The sequence below is a fragment of the Lycium barbarum genome, chromosome 10 (genome assembly GCF_019175385.1).
Source record: "Lycium barbarum isolate Lr01 chromosome 10, ASM1917538v2, whole genome shotgun sequence".
Taxonomy (NCBI): Eukaryota; Viridiplantae; Streptophyta; class Magnoliopsida; order Solanales; family Solanaceae; genus Lycium; species Lycium barbarum.
The window spans coordinates 98,711,905-98,730,654 of NC_083346.1; the positions used below are offsets into that span (position 1 = coordinate 98,711,905).

General features: G+C 35.6%; 2 protein-coding genes across 2 annotated transcripts; both read left to right on the plus strand.

Moving 5' to 3' along the window:
* The first annotated feature begins 236 nt into the window (after window positions 1–236).
* On the plus strand, window positions 237–968 carry LOC132613174 (uncharacterized). The gene has a single exon (XM_060327222.1). The coding sequence runs from the start codon at window positions 237–239 to the stop codon at window positions 966–968; it is 732 nt and encodes a 243-aa protein (XP_060183205.1).
* Window positions 969–16,977: 16,009 nt separating this feature from the next.
* Window positions 16,978–17,956, plus strand: LOC132612640 (nodulin-related protein 1-like). Its single transcript, XM_060326757.1, has one exon. The coding sequence runs from the start codon at window positions 17,153–17,155 to the stop codon at window positions 17,705–17,707; it is 555 nt and encodes a 184-aa protein (XP_060182740.1). The 5' UTR covers window positions 16,978–17,152; the 3' UTR covers window positions 17,708–17,956.
* The last annotated feature ends 794 nt before the right edge of the window (window positions 17,957–18,750 follow it).

The following is an 18,750-nucleotide window of genomic DNA, read 5'->3' on the forward strand; positions in this document are numbered from 1 at the left end:
ATAATAGTAATAATAATAATAATAATAAAATGATGGCTAGTGACTGTAATAGAAAAAATGAACGCCGGTATTGATAAGAGGCTAGTAATTATAGTAAAATACAATATATATATATTTTTTTAATTTTTTTCCAAAAATATTAGAAGCGTAAATAGGTATTTCGGAGGAGAGGCGGGACAAAATTGGGTGTCAACAATAGGTACGCAACAACCTTAATTATTTTTGGATTCACAGGAATGTTAAAAAATTGGTGGGATAACTATCTCTCTGAATATAATAGAGAACAAATTTTAGGTGCTGTATCAATAGACACCATAGTAAAAATGGATGGAAATAACCAAGTTGCAGAAGAAGAAGCAAGGGAAGATGCTTCAGCAACATTAATATATAGTATTGCTAAACACTTCATTGGAGAACCAAAACTTTTCCAAGATAGGAGTTTAGAATTATTAAACAATCTTAGCTGCCCAAAATTAGATGATTTTAGGTGGTATAAAGATATGTTTTTAGAAAAAGTCATGATAAGAGAAGACTATGGTAATGATTTCTGGAAAGAAAGATTTATTAGCGGTCTACCTTCATTATTCACCGAAAAGGTTAGAACCAAGATTAAAGATAGGTTTAATGGAAGAATTCCCTATGAAAACCTAACCTATGGAGATTTGATTAGTTTTATTAATGTGATAGGACTAGATCTATGCACAGATTTAAAACTAAAACATTTCTTGAAAAAAGATCAGCAACAATCTCGAATGGATCTAGGAAGTTTTTGTCAAGACTTTGGTTTTGAAAAAATCTCTGCCCCATCCAAGAAATCGAGTAAAATGGCTAAAAAAGCCACCACATCAAAATCTCATTATAGGAAAAAAAATTCAGATAAACCTTACAAGAAGAAAAGGTTTAAAAGATCACCAAAAAGGAATCTAGGAGATACATGCTGGACATGTGGCAAACCAGACCACAGATAAAGTGAATGTAAAGTCACTAATAAAAAGAAGAAGAAGATAAATCTTCTAGATGTAGATGATAAGGTAAAAAATGAACTCTACACTATTCTAGAAGAAAATGATAACACTTCATCTTCTTCTGTTGAAATTAGTGATATTGAAATCAACACAGACTATAGTTCTGATGAAATTAAGCAAAAACAAATATATTTTAGATCACACGAGGGGAAAACAATCAATGAAGATGAGACTCAAGAACAGAGACTACTAAGATTGAGTATCCACTAAGAGAATTTAAAATCATACGAGAGGAAAGATGCATGTCTAATATGTTGTAGCTTTCTATCCAAGATCGTTGGAATACCTTGTAGCTTACTAGTAACTACTCGAGATGCTAGAACTAATTTAAGTTCAATAGGAATAATATAATAGATTTCAGAGTTGAAACTTTAGGTGTTAATTATGTCGCCAACTTGTAGTCATTTTCATCATCCCAAAGCCAAGGCGAAAATTTCAATATTTTTACCTTGTTAAGTTGCGGATCTCCTTCATTAGCTTTGAGTTCATTGTTGTTCTTCTGGTTCTCCTTTAAAAGGGGTCGTGGGGGAAAAGCCCCAACCCCCCTATATATTGTATGTAAATATATAAAATATATTTTACAGATATATACTTATTCGATTCGGTTCGGTATTATTTCGGTTTATTTTTATAAAATTAAAAATCAACCTAATTATTCGGTACGGTTATAAATTTATATAAAAACCGTCGATTTTATTAAAAGAAACCTAAAAATCGGTTCGGTACGATACGATTCGGTCGGTTAAGTCGGTTTTTTGAAAACTATTGACACCCCTAATTAAAGCCATCAATAAGCCCAACTCCACTAATGATGCCTCTCCTGCATTGACATTAGTTGAGGGAGCCCTTCATGCACTTCAAATTGCTAATGTGTCGGAAGGATAAATTGCTCAAAACTCATATGGCGGAGCCCGGGGCAATCAGCCTTTGATGGCTGAAAGAAATCGAATCAAGCTTCCTCCCAGGCCATTAGAAATCGTTGATGGAAAGGTTGTCGTTGTATTTACGAAAGAAGAAAATAATATTATAGCTAGCCTAGTCCTGCACTAAATAAATTTTAAAAAACAAATTTACTTATAATACACCTAATAAAAAATATGGGGCCTCCTAAATTATGGGGCCTAGGGCAGCTGTTTCAGTAGCTTTATCCTTCGGCCGGCCACGAGCAGTGTACTCTTATTCAAGAAACTAGAGAAAGTAGGGAACTTCTTATCTTTTTTCAATATGGTAGAACAATGGTCGCAGATCAATATATTTGCTCATGGAGTGGTCTTATTAGTGAAACCTTTGTTATTATATTTTGTATGAAGTAAGGCTGATGAGTACAACTAAAAGCCTAAAACAGTGGTAGAATTGATGGCATTGTTAAGGTCTTCAGCATGCATTTTATATCTACGCTTTTGACAATGCCATTTTATCTTCTAGGCAGTTGCCAATTTTTATTTCCTTGTTGGACATTAAAGAGTCCTAGAACCTGGTATACAATACATTAAGGAGCCAAAGTAAGGAAAGAAAAATTTCTCCCTCCTTCCTGCTATATTCCCTGTTGAATTAAATGCTAAGAAATTAAAAAGATATTTTATCCTAACAAGAGTTTTAACCAAGACAGTAGACAACAGAATAACTAGCTCGTCTAGGAGTGTTTCTTAATGAAAAAAGAAGAGTTCTTCAGTTGCATCATCGTATTATGAACGATAAAATGAGAACTGCTCTTCAAGTGTTACATATATTTCTATAGCATTGTCAGACATCGATTTAAGTATTCCTTGTTTAAGATGTATGGCAATAAGATTGAAATTTTAATTTCTTTGTGTCAAGCTAAACCTTTTTCTGGTGATGAATCGGTAATGATCACTCTTGTATAACTAAATACAACATTGCTTTGAGCAACATCTAAGCAACTTTCAAGGATTAACACTTTAAGCCATGTCAGTTGCATGTTAATTAAGTTGTTCTTCTGTTAGGAAAATATGCTAGTTAATGAGTTTATATTTAACACGTCTAATCATGTTGGAAAAATAATACCTCTTCTCGTGTCTTTGACATCATCTCTTTCTATGTTCTATTTTTCTCATTAGCAGACGATTCTTTGAGCTCCTTAAGGTTATTTCTTTAAGAATTTTTGCTTTTACATTTGCTCATCTAAGCTATAGAAAATTTTGTTATTTGTCCGGAAAGTGTGATAAGTTGGGAAAAAAAAATTAGATGTTGCTACATCGAATAGCTTTTTTTTTTTTTTTGGGGAGGGGGGGGGGGGGGGGGGGGGGGGGGCAATAAACTGTAAATATTACCATACTAAACAAAACTGCATACACCTAAGAGGCACCTGATGTTTCAACCACCTTCCAGGAAGGGTGTTGAAGCTATCAACCCTCAAAAACTAAGTACAAAGTCTCTCAATGAGCCCCTCACACTTCCTAGCCTTCCTAGATCATCTGAAAAGGTATAGCCTTTCTCTAATTACAGTTTTCAGTTGCTGTACTACAAAATCAGTATTTACAGTGTGTCCTCTAAATATCTTCCAGTTTGTCCAGATGTAGTAGACAAGAGCCCCTAACACAGTTGCAGCTATCTCTCCTTCTTGAGACCTGTCCAGTGCTTCTGCTTTATCATCTGTAATGCATCCGTAATGCATCCGATATGGCCAACTTAGGTAATTGAAGTCGAGTCATTCGCTGCTTGCCATAGTTCTACAGCCCAGGTTCACTCTAAGAACAAATACCTGCTATCTTCAGGGGCTTGCAGATCACACATAACACACTCATCAGTTACACACACTATGCCCATGCTAATCAACCTTCTTCTAGTTGATAACTTTCCCTGAGCAGCTAACCACATTATGAATCTGTGTTTTGGTTGTAAGACTTTACTCCATACAAAGGCACTAGTTTCCAAAGATGGTCCTACACCTACCATGCAGGGGCGAATTTGTGTGTAAATTTTGTGTCACGCGAACACATCAGTCGACTAATCTCGATATATTATGTGTATAATTCTGAAAATATATCTAATATTAACTAAGTGAACACATGGTCATTATAGACTAAGTGGAGCACTGGTCAAAAGGTTATCTTTGTATTCTTAAGGTCACGGGTTCAATCCCCAACTTGGCCAACTTTTTAAATTTTTGCTATTATTTTCTAAAGCTACCTTTTTACCTTCCTTTTATATTATTACTCAAGTAAAAAAAGTGTTTTCACTTCATATTGCATCATATATTTTTCTTTCCTTTATTTCTAATTATACCAAGTCCCCCCCCCCCCCCCCCCCCCCCAAAAAAAAAAAAAAAAAAAAAACTCCATGGTTGCACTGCAACGATGAACTCATGAGTCATGACAATCAAGAAACTTAGAAACCCATAGTTGATAGTTAAGCTGCAAGCCAGCAATGAACCCACCAAAATCCATCAAGTAAAATTAAAAAGTCCCAAGTTTCAAAAGGCAAAATCTATTCTCCATTCCCATATTTATTCTCTAATCCCAAAACAAATTATCTCAGAACAACAAGGTGTCTGGTAAGTCTTGAATTCGAATTTCGAACACCATTTTGGTCTTTTTATTGATTTTTGAATTTGGGTTTTTGAATTTTATTGGTTTTTTTGAGTTTTTGAATTTTGGGGTTTATGGGTTTTAAGGAATTTGACAAATTTTCATTTTTATGTTGGAGTCATCATTTTGTTTCGCAGGAGAAGTACCATTTGCACTGCGGCCGTAAAGTTTTGGACCTCTTGGATCGTATTTGCACTAAATTTTGAGCTCGATAGACGGTAATGAATACTTCTCTATAATTTTGAATGCGAAAGGGGTGTGATTCCTCTAATTTATTATAAATGCGGAAGGGTGTGATTCCCTTACATTTGAATGCGAAAGGGGTGTGATTCCTCTATTTTATTATAAATTTCGAAGGGTGTGATTCCCTTATTTTTGAATGCGGAAGGGGTGTAATAGAAGGGTGTTTAGTTTTTTGGATTTTATTAGCTCTTTAGTCTTATGATAGGCCCTTGGATTTGTCAGCTCTTTAGACTTATGATAGGTTTTTGTTATCTTTGTATGAGTTGATATTTCCTCTTCTTTTGTAACTATGCATCTCTTTAATGCCATTGTAATTATAAAACAACTTACTTCTTAAAAAAATGTAATAATTATCTTTTGCTCGGGAAGTTGATGTCCCCATAGAAATTTATATCTTATCTTAAAGCAATGGTGAACCCATCCTCATGAAATCCTGGATTCGCCTCTGCTACCATGACTAAGTAACTATTACTCAGAGTACTTGCCAGTAGAAGTAAGAGCATACCTATCACCATTGTACCAGCTTCCCAGTTTGAGCTTGTTGAGCCTTTTCCAATATCAACTACAATCATTAGGTGCTACATAGTCCCAAAAACTCTCAGACCGTTTCATATAAATACCATGGATCCATTTCACCCACAAGAGTTCTTTGTTAGTCAATAACACCCAAATCAGTTTGCCTACTGCTTCCATGGTCCAGATCTTGCAACATTTTATGTTCAAACCACCCTGTCTTTTTTATTTACATACCTTGTCCCATGCTACCAGAGCCAATTCCTCTTCTCCTCAGTGCTGACCCATAAGAATGCTCTACACCTCCTATCCACTTCCTTCACAACACTCCGGGGCAATATGAATGGTGCACCCCAGAAGTTATGCAAGGAAAACAAAATGGAATTTATCACTTGCACTTCCCAGCATAAGACAAGTACCTAGTTGATATGGATCTGATCTTTTCTGTAATCTTCGGGCATAACTGTTGACAATCAATCTAATTCCATTTCTTTGGAGATAAGGGGAGCCCTAGGTATCTCATAGGAAAGGATCCAATAGACAAACCAGTTAACTCCAATAATCTTTGTTTCATTGCATCAGTAACCCCAAAAAAGGCAGCCCGGTGCACTAAGCTCCCGCTATGCGCGGGGTCCGGGGAAGGGCCGGACCACAAGGGTCTATTGTACGCAGCCTTACCTTGCATTTCTGTAAGAGGTTGTTTCTACGGCTCGAACCCGTGACCTCCTGGTCACATGGCAGCAACTTTACCAGTTACTCCAAGGCTCCCCTTTAACTTTACCAGTAACCCCAGCAACATACAAATTTGATTTATCAGTATTAGTTTCCAGTCCAGTTGTTTTGGAGAAATGATCCGATGCTTCCATCACCCTCTTGATAGATTTTTCATGTCCTTTACAAAAGATCATTAGATCATCTGCAGAGGTAAAATCAGTGTTTTAAAAGGCGTGGGCGTATAGTAAGATATTTTACATATGCCTCTGTAAGGCGTAAACCTTATGAGTATTTAATTTATAGTATTTTATCAATTAATAAAATAAACATATAAATAAAAAATACATTAATATTATAAAAAAAATTAGTAGGATAATCTATATATATATTATTAGTATTAGTATTATTAACATTCTAACATGTGCTCGAACCATTAAATAGAATCTTGAAAAAGTGAATGATGTAACGATCCATTACACCAATGGCACGACTATATGATGAAACATAGTTAGAGTCGTCAAAATGATGCTCTATCCTAATAATTCAAAGAAAAAAATGACAATAATATAAATTTATTGTTTTAAAACCTAAAACTACATAGCAAATTAATACTCATTATAATATAAATAGCCATAATAGAGTCTTCAAAACATTATTGAAACTAAAGCGATACCAAAAAAAATTCTAAAACCAAAAAACTATCTTAAAAAAGATATATTGAAGAACGCTAAAAAATCTTGAAGAAAAAATAAAGCATAAAGAAGGAAAATGCAAGCATGAAAGCATAACAAGATTGGAGGACAAAACTCTTTGCCTTGTAGTTTGCACTTTACATATAAATGTCTAAAGTGTATCTGTTACTCTGTAAGCAAAAATAAGAAAAGGTTATGAAATTAGGATAAACAACTAGAATTTTTTTTTGACTTTTTGAGATTTTTAGTGTGAAATTTACACTGAGTTAACTTTTAAAAAAAAATCATTAAACAATTTTGGCTCAGACTTGAAAAAGTTCTCGGGACTTACACCCAGAATGTTGGGGCTTACGCCTAGGCAAATGCACGTAAGGTTGGAGCTTACACCCCACGAGTCTTACCCCCATCGTACACCATGGGGTGTTTTTGATACGCCTTGCCCCGAAGATGCCTTTTAGGACATTGGTTAAGATGAGTAAGCTGTTGTTCATTGCATATGGGATGATATCTAAAATCCGGCAAGTGGCTCATCTTCCTCAGCACCCTAGACAAGTAATCCATAACTAGGACAAAGAGAAGGGTTTGTCTCAATCATTCACCAAGAATCGTTATTTTTTAAAGGTGTTATTTTTAATATTTAAGTTTTCAGCTTTCTTGCCTCGACTGTTTCTTAATGGGTTTTCTTTCAAAAATTATTATTATAGCATTTATATCATCTTTTGTTGCTTTTAGGATGCTATAATGTCTAAAATCACATCTGCCACTCAATCTGAAGATGGAGGCAATGAGCCTCCTACAGTTGATTTCTCGCAAATTTATTTGGAAGAAGTTGGCGAGGTTAAGAAGACACACATGTATGGTCTTATTCTCAAGCACCTTTCTACGGATGAATGATTGTGCAGGACAACATATGCAAAAAGCCAAAAAGTGAAGGAAGAGATGAAGAATGAGATAAGACTAGAGATCAAAGAAGAAATTAGACAAGAAATGGGAGAAGAAATGTGACAAGAATTGCGTGAAGAAATTAGATAGAAAGTGTATCAAGAGGTGCATGAGCAAGTTGATCAAATACTACAAGCACGTCTGTCTGTCATCATAGCCCTCTACCTACACCTCCTTGTAGATGTGACTCGTCAAATAATAACACGAGTCCTATTTGGATTTATTTTAGAGTCTTTTACGTTAGAACATTTTGAATTGTTTATGAAGAATGTTATTGTTTATAAAATAGCTACTGTTTTTGGTTTTATTTCAGTTTTTTAATTTTTTTTCCAAGCTTTAAATTTATATGAATATTAAAAGTGAAAATTGTAATATCGAATATCTATTCGGTTAGTAATATTTGCTAACAGAATCAGTATCGGTTAGTAAGCTTTCTAACGAATTCCTAATGGAAGTTTTTCTATTACTAATAACATAACTATAACCATACTTAATAATGAATTTGAAATTTGTTGGTAAATTACGAACATAGTTTTTCTGTGACTAAAATTACTAACTGATTACCAATGTATTTTGAAATAATTACTATTGGACTTACCAACCAAGTTGTTATCCGTTAGTATAGTTGTTAACGGAATACCAATGACACTTCTTTCGTTACTATATTTACCAACCGATTACAAAACGAAATTTGAATAATAAAGAACCAAATTTACTAGCCTCTTTACTATGTGTTAGTAAAGTTACTAATAAAATACCAACCGAATTTTAGTTAGCAGATTTACCAACGAAAATCTTATTAGAGTCAGGATTAAAAAATTACCGATGAATTTTTTTTTGTCGTTAACCAACCGATTTTTCGTTGGTAATGTTACCAACGAGCCTTTTAGCACGGATCAATATCCATTGATAATTCAAATTGCCAACTGATTTTGTTAATTTACCAACAGAGTTTGTTGTTGAAAATTCGGGGTTTTTTTTGGCGGTGAATGAAGAACAACTTTACCTTCTTGGATGACCTAAGCGGAGACGGGATAGATCATAAATGTACTAATCACTTTGAGTGAAGCAAATATGTCAATATTTCAAAATAACAAAGAGCTCTTAGAATTAACTTCTCCAGTATTTGTTCAGTCACCGCAATAAGCTAAAAGCATGCATGCATCATGTGTGATTTTCATATTCAAAGTGTTCTCCTTTCAATTGAATTCAACTCTACGCTAACTTTTACTCGATTTCTATTTGCCCGAAGAAAGCAATAATTTTGGATTTTTTTTTTGTGGCGCAGTGAAACGGGGATATATAATTCCATTTTAATGGGTTTAATTTAGTTTCAAAATAATAGAAAATGAAGTCGTGTACACTGTAATTTGCAGATCGGAGCGTATTTGCAGCAACCACGACTCATGAGTCATGTTATTGATTGTCGCAAATCCTCATGAAGTCGATCAATTCCCCTTTAACATATATAATACCGTTTTCTTTATTAAACCCTAGCCATCATGTTATGGTGGAAAAACATGTCTTTTTCAACACCCATAATGATGTATTTAACATTACTAGTCTCTATTAACGTGTCCCAAACTATCTCAATTATAATAAAAATATTAGATAAATATTATTTATAATTACATACATTTATTTTATGAGTTAAAAAATATTTAACTTTAAATTTTCCATTTTACTCTTAATAAAATGATTATCAACGAATGAAAGAAGGTACATCCATAAACTAAAAGAAAAAATAGAAAAGAAGTAGACATGATTTTTAGTTTAATTATTTAATATTTGGAATTCGATGGATAAATTTATTCAGAACATATTCAAGAGAGATGGATTAGTATGATGAGATAGTATTTTACAGGTTCGAGACTTAGAATAGAAGTAGATAAAGTTATATGTAGTCCATTGGTGTATTGTAAATCTAACTTGATCAGTGAATTCCAACAAAAAACAGATACTAACTTAAATAAAGCTTGGCGCAGTAACTTACATAATTTCAACGAACAGATATCCAAGCAATAGTCAAAAGTTCAGAAACCAACTGAAATATAAAATTTGAATAGTAACTTTCATAATTTATTGTGAACAGATATAGTCAGTAGTAGTTACCCATAAAGTTTGGCATAATCACTTTCATAAATTCAGTGGACACAAAAAGTAAGTCCTATAAAATTATTCACAACAAATTAAATAATATTAACACATATAATTTATCTTCACATCATCATAAGTGAAAGAGATTAATTCCGTGATTATTCTCATTGATGGAATTGGTAAATATACCATAGTTACAATGTCCTAATAGGATACAAAATATACTAACCTAAATTAGAAGATTTACAAAATATTCTATGACTACATATTTACATTATTTATCACACCCCCGCAGTCGAAACGGGAGGTTTACGAATGCTGAGATTGTCCCGAAAATCCTCAAATAAGACCTGCGGCAGTCCTTTAGTGAAAATATCGGCGAGCTGATAGCGGGACGGAACATGAAGGACACGTACGTGGCCGCGCGCCACCTTCTCACGAACAAAATGGATATCCATCTCAATGTGCTTGGTGCGCTAATGTTGGACTGGATTCTCAGACAAGTAAATGGCACTGACATTATCACAATAAACCAAAGTAGCCTTAGGGACCGGACAATGTAGCTCCAAGAGCAGGTTACGTATCCAGCATGATTCAGAGACAACATTAGCAACCCCCCTATATTCTGCTTCCGCACTGGAGCGGGAAAGAGTAGGTTGGCGTTTGGATGACCAAGATATCAAATTGTCTCCCAAAAACACGCAATAACCCGACGTTGAACGTCGCATGTCGGGACATCCCCCCAATCAGCATCAGTATACGAAACCAAATCAGTAACTGAAGATGGATAGAGATGCAAACCATGATCAAGAGTACCCTGAATATACCGAATAATCCGTTTAAGAGCAAGCATATGCGTATCTCGAGGAGCATGCATATGAAGACAAATCTGATGCACGACATAAGAAATATCCAGTCTAGTGAAGGTTAGATACTGAAGAGCACCTGCAAGACTCCGGAAATGAGTGGGATCTTCATAAAGATCGCCAGAAGCGGCACTGACCTTCGGCTTAGTGTCAACCGGAGTGGAAGAAGGCTTACACGATGACATTCCTGCACGCTCAATAATCTCCGTAGCATAAATTCTTTGTGAAAGAAACATACCACCCTTGTGACGGGTCACCGCAATGCCAAGAAAATAATTCAAAGGACCTAGGTCCTTCATTGCAAATTCTGAGCCAAGAAGGGCCATAATCGAACAGCGGAGAGTATCAGAAGAAGCAGTAAGAATAATATCATCCACATATAGTAAAATGTAAGCCAAGTCGTGCCCTTTGCTGTAGATGAACAATGAGTTGTCGGACCTGCTATTAATAAAACCAATGGAATAAACAAAGTCAGCAAATCTTTTATACCAAGCTCTCGGTGCTTGTTTAAGCCCATATAAGGACTTGCGCAACAAACACACATAATCGGGATGAGATGGGTCTCGAAAACCCATTGGCTGATGCATATATACTGTCTCCTTGAGCTCGCCATGAAGAAATGCATTTTTGACATCCAACTGATGAATGGGCCAATGCTTAGAGAGAGCTAGACTCAAGACAGTGCGAATCGTAGCTGGCTTTACGACCGGACTGAAAGTCTCACCACAATCAATGCCAACCTGATGTGTTTTGCCATCACCTACAAGACGGGCTTTATGCCTCTCAAAAGCACCATTAGACTTTTCTTTATGAGTAAAAATCCACATAGACCGAATAACATTCACATTAGGTGGACGGGGTACCAACTCCCACGTCTTATTTTTAATAAGAGCATCATATTCATCATTCATGGACAATTTCCAATTCGGGTCACGTAGCGCATCCAACGGATTACGAGGTATGGGGGACCTGGTAACTGCCGTATGTAGATTAAATGGGTGCTTGGGCTTAAAGATCTCGCGCTGACTACGAGTGACCATGCGCGTTTGGGTAGGGGGCTGCTGGATAGGAGGAGGATTGGTGGAGTTTTGTGGGCTGTTGGCAAGCTGGCTGGGCGTAGGTGCGGGCTGGTCCAGCGTAGAGGAAGGGAGACGCTGCTGCCCAGCCGAAGGTGGCGTGGGCAGCTGGCCCAGACCAGGCGGAAAACCACTGGGCAGCGGGGGAGGGGGACACGGCTGCGGTGGAGAGGGGCTGGTGGCGAGATGACGGATCACATAAGGGGAAAAACCATCATCAAGGAAGTCATACGTGGTGGGAGTGGAAGTGTGGATTTTAGAAAACGGAAATTGAGTCTCATCAAATAACACGTGACGACAAATAATGATTTTATTGGAGGATAAATCAAAACATTTGTAGCCACGATGGCTTGGTGGATATCCCAAAAAGACACATGGAGTTGACCGAGGTTGCAACTTGTGAATAGTAGTAGACGGAAAAAGGGGATAATATAAACACCCAAAGACCCGGAGATGAGAATAAGATGGTTTCCGTTGATAAAGGACTTATAAAGGGGATTTGTGACCCAACAACTTGCTTGGTAAAATATTAAGGAGATAAGTCGCCATTTGCAATGCATGATGCCAAAAGAATTGAGGAATGGAGGCATGAGCAAGAAGAGTTCGGATGACATTATTTATTGAACGAATTTTTCTTTCGGCTTTCCCATTTTGAGAGGATGTATGAGGACAGGAAAGACGGAAAGACATCCCGTTGGACACACAAAATTTTCCGAATTGATCATTATCATATTCCTTCCCATTATCGCATTGGACATTTTTGATAGGACGTTCAATTTGAGTAAGGATATGAGACTTAAAATCTATGAATTTTGAGTAAACATCAGATTTTCTAGCCAAAGGGAAAGTCCACAAAATATTAGTAAAATCATCCAAGAACAAAACATAATAACGATGCCCCATAGAACTCAAAATGGGAGAAGTCCACAAATCACTATGAATAATGTCAAACGGAAATAAAGTCTCGGAAATAGAACTAGCAAAAGGTAACTTAACATGTTTACCAAGAACGTAAGAATGACAAATACTAGATGAACTAGAACTATTACATTCAATGCTTTTATTGTGCCTAAGAAAATCCAAAATAAAAGCTCCCGGGTGGCCCAAACGATCATGCCAACGTGTAGAAGACAAGGCAAAAAAAGTTGATGGTGAATGGATGGGGTGTTTGAAGGTGGACAATGGATAAAGAGCACCCTTACTATTACATCTCATGAGAGTCATCCCCGTCCGGAAATCCTTCACAGAAAACCCATAAGGATCAAATTCAACACTTACATAGTTATCAGTAGTAAACTTACGAACCGATATTAAATTCTTTATGAGTTTTGGAGCAAAAAGGACATTATTTAATAATAATGGAGGGTTCGGGGGAGGCAATTTAGCACGACCACAACCTTGAATTGGAATTGACTTACCATCACCAACAACAATGCCAGTATTATGATTGCTCAAATTAAAATAAGACGAGAGAGTACCTTTTGTGGATGTCATATGGGATGTGGCGCCGGTATCCATATACCAATTTGGATCGGGTTGGCTCAACGTCATCGTGTGCATGGCCGACTCAATATCAGTCGGAGTCCACTGCGTCGTTGGGCCTGCTGCTGCATACGCCTGCTGCTGTGGCCGCGAGCCCAAAATTCCAGGTTGGGCCATCGACCTGCCACCAGAAGAAGGTGGTTGCGGCTGCCACTGCTGCTGTGGCCGAGCCCACTGCTGGGTGGGATACGGGCAAGGGGGAGCCCATTGCGACATCCACCCCCATGGCCACGGTGAAGAGGACTGCTGCTACTGCTGCTGCATGGGGGACTGCTGCCGGTCGCCTGAGGCACGACCACCATGGCGACGGTTGGAACTGCCGTCGCCAGAACCACGGCCACCGCCGTTATTTTTCCCGCCGCTAGAGCCACGATTTTTGTGGTTATTTTTGCCCCGATGATGGTGAGCACGACCTGAATTTTCCATAGTAGTGGAGTCATCAAACTCACGTTGGGAATTAGCCACCATAGCCGTGGGCGAGTCATCATGCATTTCAGCCAACGCCTTTTCCTCAAGGCACAGACTTGACCGAGCTTCGGAGAATGATGGAAGAGGCTTACTTTGCCGGATGTAAGTGCCCACATTCTTGTACGCCTCGGTGAGGCCAGCCACCATTTGAAGAACGAGGCGGTTGTCGGTCACCGGAGCCCCCACGCTCTTGAGTTGATCGGCCAAGGTCTTGAGTCGTTGACAATACGCCGAAGCCTTCGGAAAATCCCGCAACTTGACATGAGAGAAATTATGTTCCAATGCAACGGCACGGAAGTTGTCATAACAGATAAAAACATATAGAACTGTGTAACATTTGCGGCCAGCCAGTAGCATCTATGACAAGGAAGAGAAGGTAGAAGATAGAAATTTAATCAAACTTGGATGGACGCCTGATTGTCATTTCAGAAGATATAATATCTAGGGTATTAGCCGAGCTATTTATTTTCAAGGGAGAGAATATATCAGTAGTCAATTAGAGTTGTGGTTAATGACTGATTGTAATTTCAACGGAGAGAAAATAGGAGCGGATAATGTAATTAAAGTGGTATTTAATGATCTTTTATTTATTATAAAGTACTTTTACTGTTTCGGACATTAATGTAACATTAATTGATTTTTTAAGGGTATAAAAGTCGAAAGGAAGCAAGAGAGTACTTTGGTATAGGATTTCAATTGAATTTGAAGTCCTAGAGTAATAAGATTTTACGTGAGTTTAGTTGTAGTAGTAATAGGATTACTAAAGAATATTCCTAACATCTAGTAGTAATAGGATTAAGTTTTTTATTTACCAAAATAGACAATAGAAATATGATAGAATTAGACTAAAAGGGTATAAAAGTCGTTCAATATTTGAAGGATATTTTGGTCAACCAACATTTATATTCATGCTTTTAAAATAATACCAGTCTCTATAAACGTGCAGTTGCACGTTATTCCCAGACAATTTAATGGAATGCTTGAATATAATTAGTCTCTATAAACGTGCAGTTGCACGTTATTCTCAAACAATCTAAAGGAATGCTTGAATATAATTACTCACCATACATATTGCTCACAAGTTCCTACTCGCTGCCTTCTGTAATCAGTAATTGATTCTAAATTCGTGCATAATTATAGTAAAAGAAATAGGATTAAAAAAATAGTAAATAGTTAAGGATAGAAAAGGAGATCAATTTACTAAAATTAATATAGTAAATTGGTATGTTAATAAACTTACGGGCAAAAAACATATATGTACATGGTAAGGGGGTATATTTACAAAACATGACTATATTTTTCAGTTTACAAAATATATCAATAGACTTGTTACAAAATCTATACGAATTAGGTAAATTAAAAAGAAGCAACTAAACACATTAAATAAGGTAAGGAAATCGTTTTACTTATTTTATCCTCTTTTCTCTCTCCATTCAAAATTTAGAGATATAATTCCCTGATTTTCTCCAACTTTTGCTTCCTTATTTAATTCACTTTTCTCTCTCCATTCAAAATTAAGAGATATTGTTACTTAATTTTCTCCAACTTTTACTCAAAAAGTCCATTATAATCGGTAATTTTTATGTACAAAGTTCATACACCAAAAAACATATATGTATAATTTTCGTATGCAATATGTATAACTGTATAGATTCTTATAATTTTTATATATGAAATATGTATAAAAATTATATGAGTATTTTGATTATTATAAAGTACACATAAATTGTATAAAATCTAATCAAAGTATGTATAAATTTTGAGAAAAATATGTATAATAAACTTGTAAGTGATACAAACCAAATTTCATACAAAGTCCATACACCAGAAAATAAATATATATTAATTTTTGTATGCAATATGTATAAATGTATAAATTCGTTATAATTTCTACATATGAAATATGTATAAAAATTGTATATATATTGTGATTATGATAAAGTACATATAAATTATACAAAATCTGATCAAAGTATGTATAGATTATGAGAAAGTATATATGTACAATAAGTTTTTTGATTGATACAAATCAAATTCCATCCACATTTCATACACATATCAGTTTTCAACATTTTAAAGACTAATTGATATCGAATTTGTTTGCATTTCATACACATTGTGCCGCATATATCTAAAAAATGACACATAGCAGACTCCATACACATTTCATACATATATTAGTTTTCAATTTTTTTTTTTAAAAACTACAGTTTATATAATTTATACAGATTTTCAAAACACACAATGATCATATATATCTCAAAACGATACAAATCAATTTTTATATACAATTAATACACAAGTTAGTAATCAAAGATACTTTGTAATATTGGTTTGAAAAATTAGACTAGGAGAGAAAATGAACTTTAGGTATGAAAATGGTGTCTATCATAGAGGGAGAGATAGAGAGGGATTTTTTTTTTTTTAAAAGAAGAAGAAGTTGAATGGTAACTATCCTAGAATTAAGTCCACATTTAAAATTAGATTTTCTTCCTTAAAAAAAGCCTAAAATTGTGGGTATCCCATTAAGCAAAAATTTGGTATACTTTGTAATTTTGTTGGTATATTTTGTAAATAAGGAAAATTATCCTTATGTTTTGTTATATAGAGTCTTAAATAGGTATTACTAGGTCATTTTCCCTAAACTTAAAAGTAATAAGATTGGGTCTTATTATGTGAGTGAAGTTGTAGTTGTAATAGAATTCCAAACGTTCTAGCAGTAATAGGATTAAGTTTTTTATTTACCAAAATAAACAATAGAAATATGATAGAATTAGACTAAAAGGGTATAAAAATCGTTTAATATTTGAAGGATATTTTGGTCAACCAACATTTATATTCATGCTTTTAAAATAGTATAGATAGATAGATAAGCAGATTTTAGGAGGAGGGTACCGCTAACAGACTAATTAACACCCCTTATGGGTAAACTCGACCCAATAACTATTTCCAAAAAAATATTTTAGATTTTAATCCTATTTAGATTCTCATTTTAGCTACTTTATAAGTAGTCCAGTAATAATTCTTTTAGAATGCTATTTTTGAAACTTAGATTATCAAAAAATAGAAGATTTCATTCCTAGTCAACCCTCTTTCATTGACGAAGGGACTCGGGTTGGTACACGGATACCACACAAAGTTGTCTACTCGTTTAAGCTTACCACGACGTGTTGACTTGTATACCACAAATACGAAATTACCATGATATAACCTTTTCCTTCACCTAAACAATTTAAGACCTCTAAACAACTCCTTTATATTTCAATTAGCAACCATATTGTCCCTTCACCAATAGACGAAAAAATCACTAGTTTTTTCTTCCAAGTTCCAACTTATTGTCCGAAATTTCTCATTGTCCAAACAATACTAGTTTGTCCATAGTTCCGTGATCAAATCAACTTATTTGCATCTCAACTATTTCATTCTATGGATCCAACACACACCAAGACCAACTCCGGAGCCAGTAAGCCCAATAGTCATCCAAAACCGACCAAATCCGAGCTGATGTCCAGCGCAAAGCTAGTGGCTGACGCGGCCAAAGCAAAGCTCCATCACGATCAAAAAAAGGTGGAAAAAGCGGAGCTCGCTGGAGCCGCCGCTGACCTCCTTAACGCCGCCTCTCAGTACGGCAAACTAGAAGATAAAAGTATGGGAAAGTTTGTTGGTAAAGCAGAGACTTATCTCCACAAATACGAAACTTCTCATTCCACAACCACAACCACTAATACAGCCACCGGCACCACCACCACCACCACCACCACCACCTCGACGACTGAACACACGCAGTCGTCTGGGTATTCAGGAGGGAAACATGAACAATCTGGAAGTGGATATGGTGAGTATATTAAAATGGCTGAGGGAATTTTCAAGAAACATTCTGATGGGACCCATTCATCGGAATCAGGTGATGATCATGGCCATGGTGGAGGTAAAAAAGGAGAGTATCTTAAGATGGCTGGAGAATACTTGAAGAAGCATTGACATGTACCATAGAAGATTATCTGATTTTCCCTTTTCTAATTAAAACTCAAAATTATGTTTTTAATGTTTTTTTCCTGAAGTTGAAGAAATTTGGCTATAGTTGGTAGTGGATGGCTGTAATTTGTAATGTGTGGCCTAGGTCGTATCAGCACTGGTGTGGTGCTAGCCAATGAAAATAAATTTGTCCTAGAGAAAGTACATAAGTTGCGCCGTACAGTAATTTGAAAAAGTTAATTTACTCGCTCTGAATTTTTAGATTTTAAAATTTGTGATTTAAAATATAGTGGCCAAAAATAACCCTAATGTATGAAAAAATGACTCATAAGAACCTTTTATCCGCTTATTAGTCTAAAATAAAATACCCCCAACTTATTTTTTGGCTCAAAAATATCCTTCAAACTAACACCTACCTTATGACTTTTTCCGATTTTAAAGAGTCATGTGACTTATTATAATTGGCCATACATATTATTAAACTTAAAATCAAACTCACCCACTTTTAAATCTAAACATGCAAACCCGTTTAATACTCCATCCTCGGTGACGATGTGGAGTATTATGATGCCCATGCAAGTGATGAGGAGAATGACGTCAGGAGAGTGAGGCACGGTGGGCCTGTTACGGTCTGCTTTTACGCTCGCGCATAAAAACTTCTCATAACTTGGCATCATGTCGTGAACAAATAGAGTCGTCACCTAATTTATTAAATGGGAATTAGGAAACCAATTTAAATGTTAATATTTTGGAAAACCTTTAAAAAATCAAGAGAACGGGTAAGGGTTCTGGTGATCTCCCGAGGAAGGTTTTAAGCACCTCGGTATTAAGGATCCGCCCAATGTGGTTTACCTACGGATCTAACATTTAATGACTAAAAATTTGTAAACTTGTTTGTAAAAAATGTGCTTAAGGTATATGTATAAGGTTTGAAAGAGGCATATTCATGACTAATTAATTAGAAAAAAGAAAATATATTTTATTTGGAAAATGAGCTTTAGAGGTGTTTTACTTTTGAAAATCATCTTTAGCATTTCAATTACGTCATT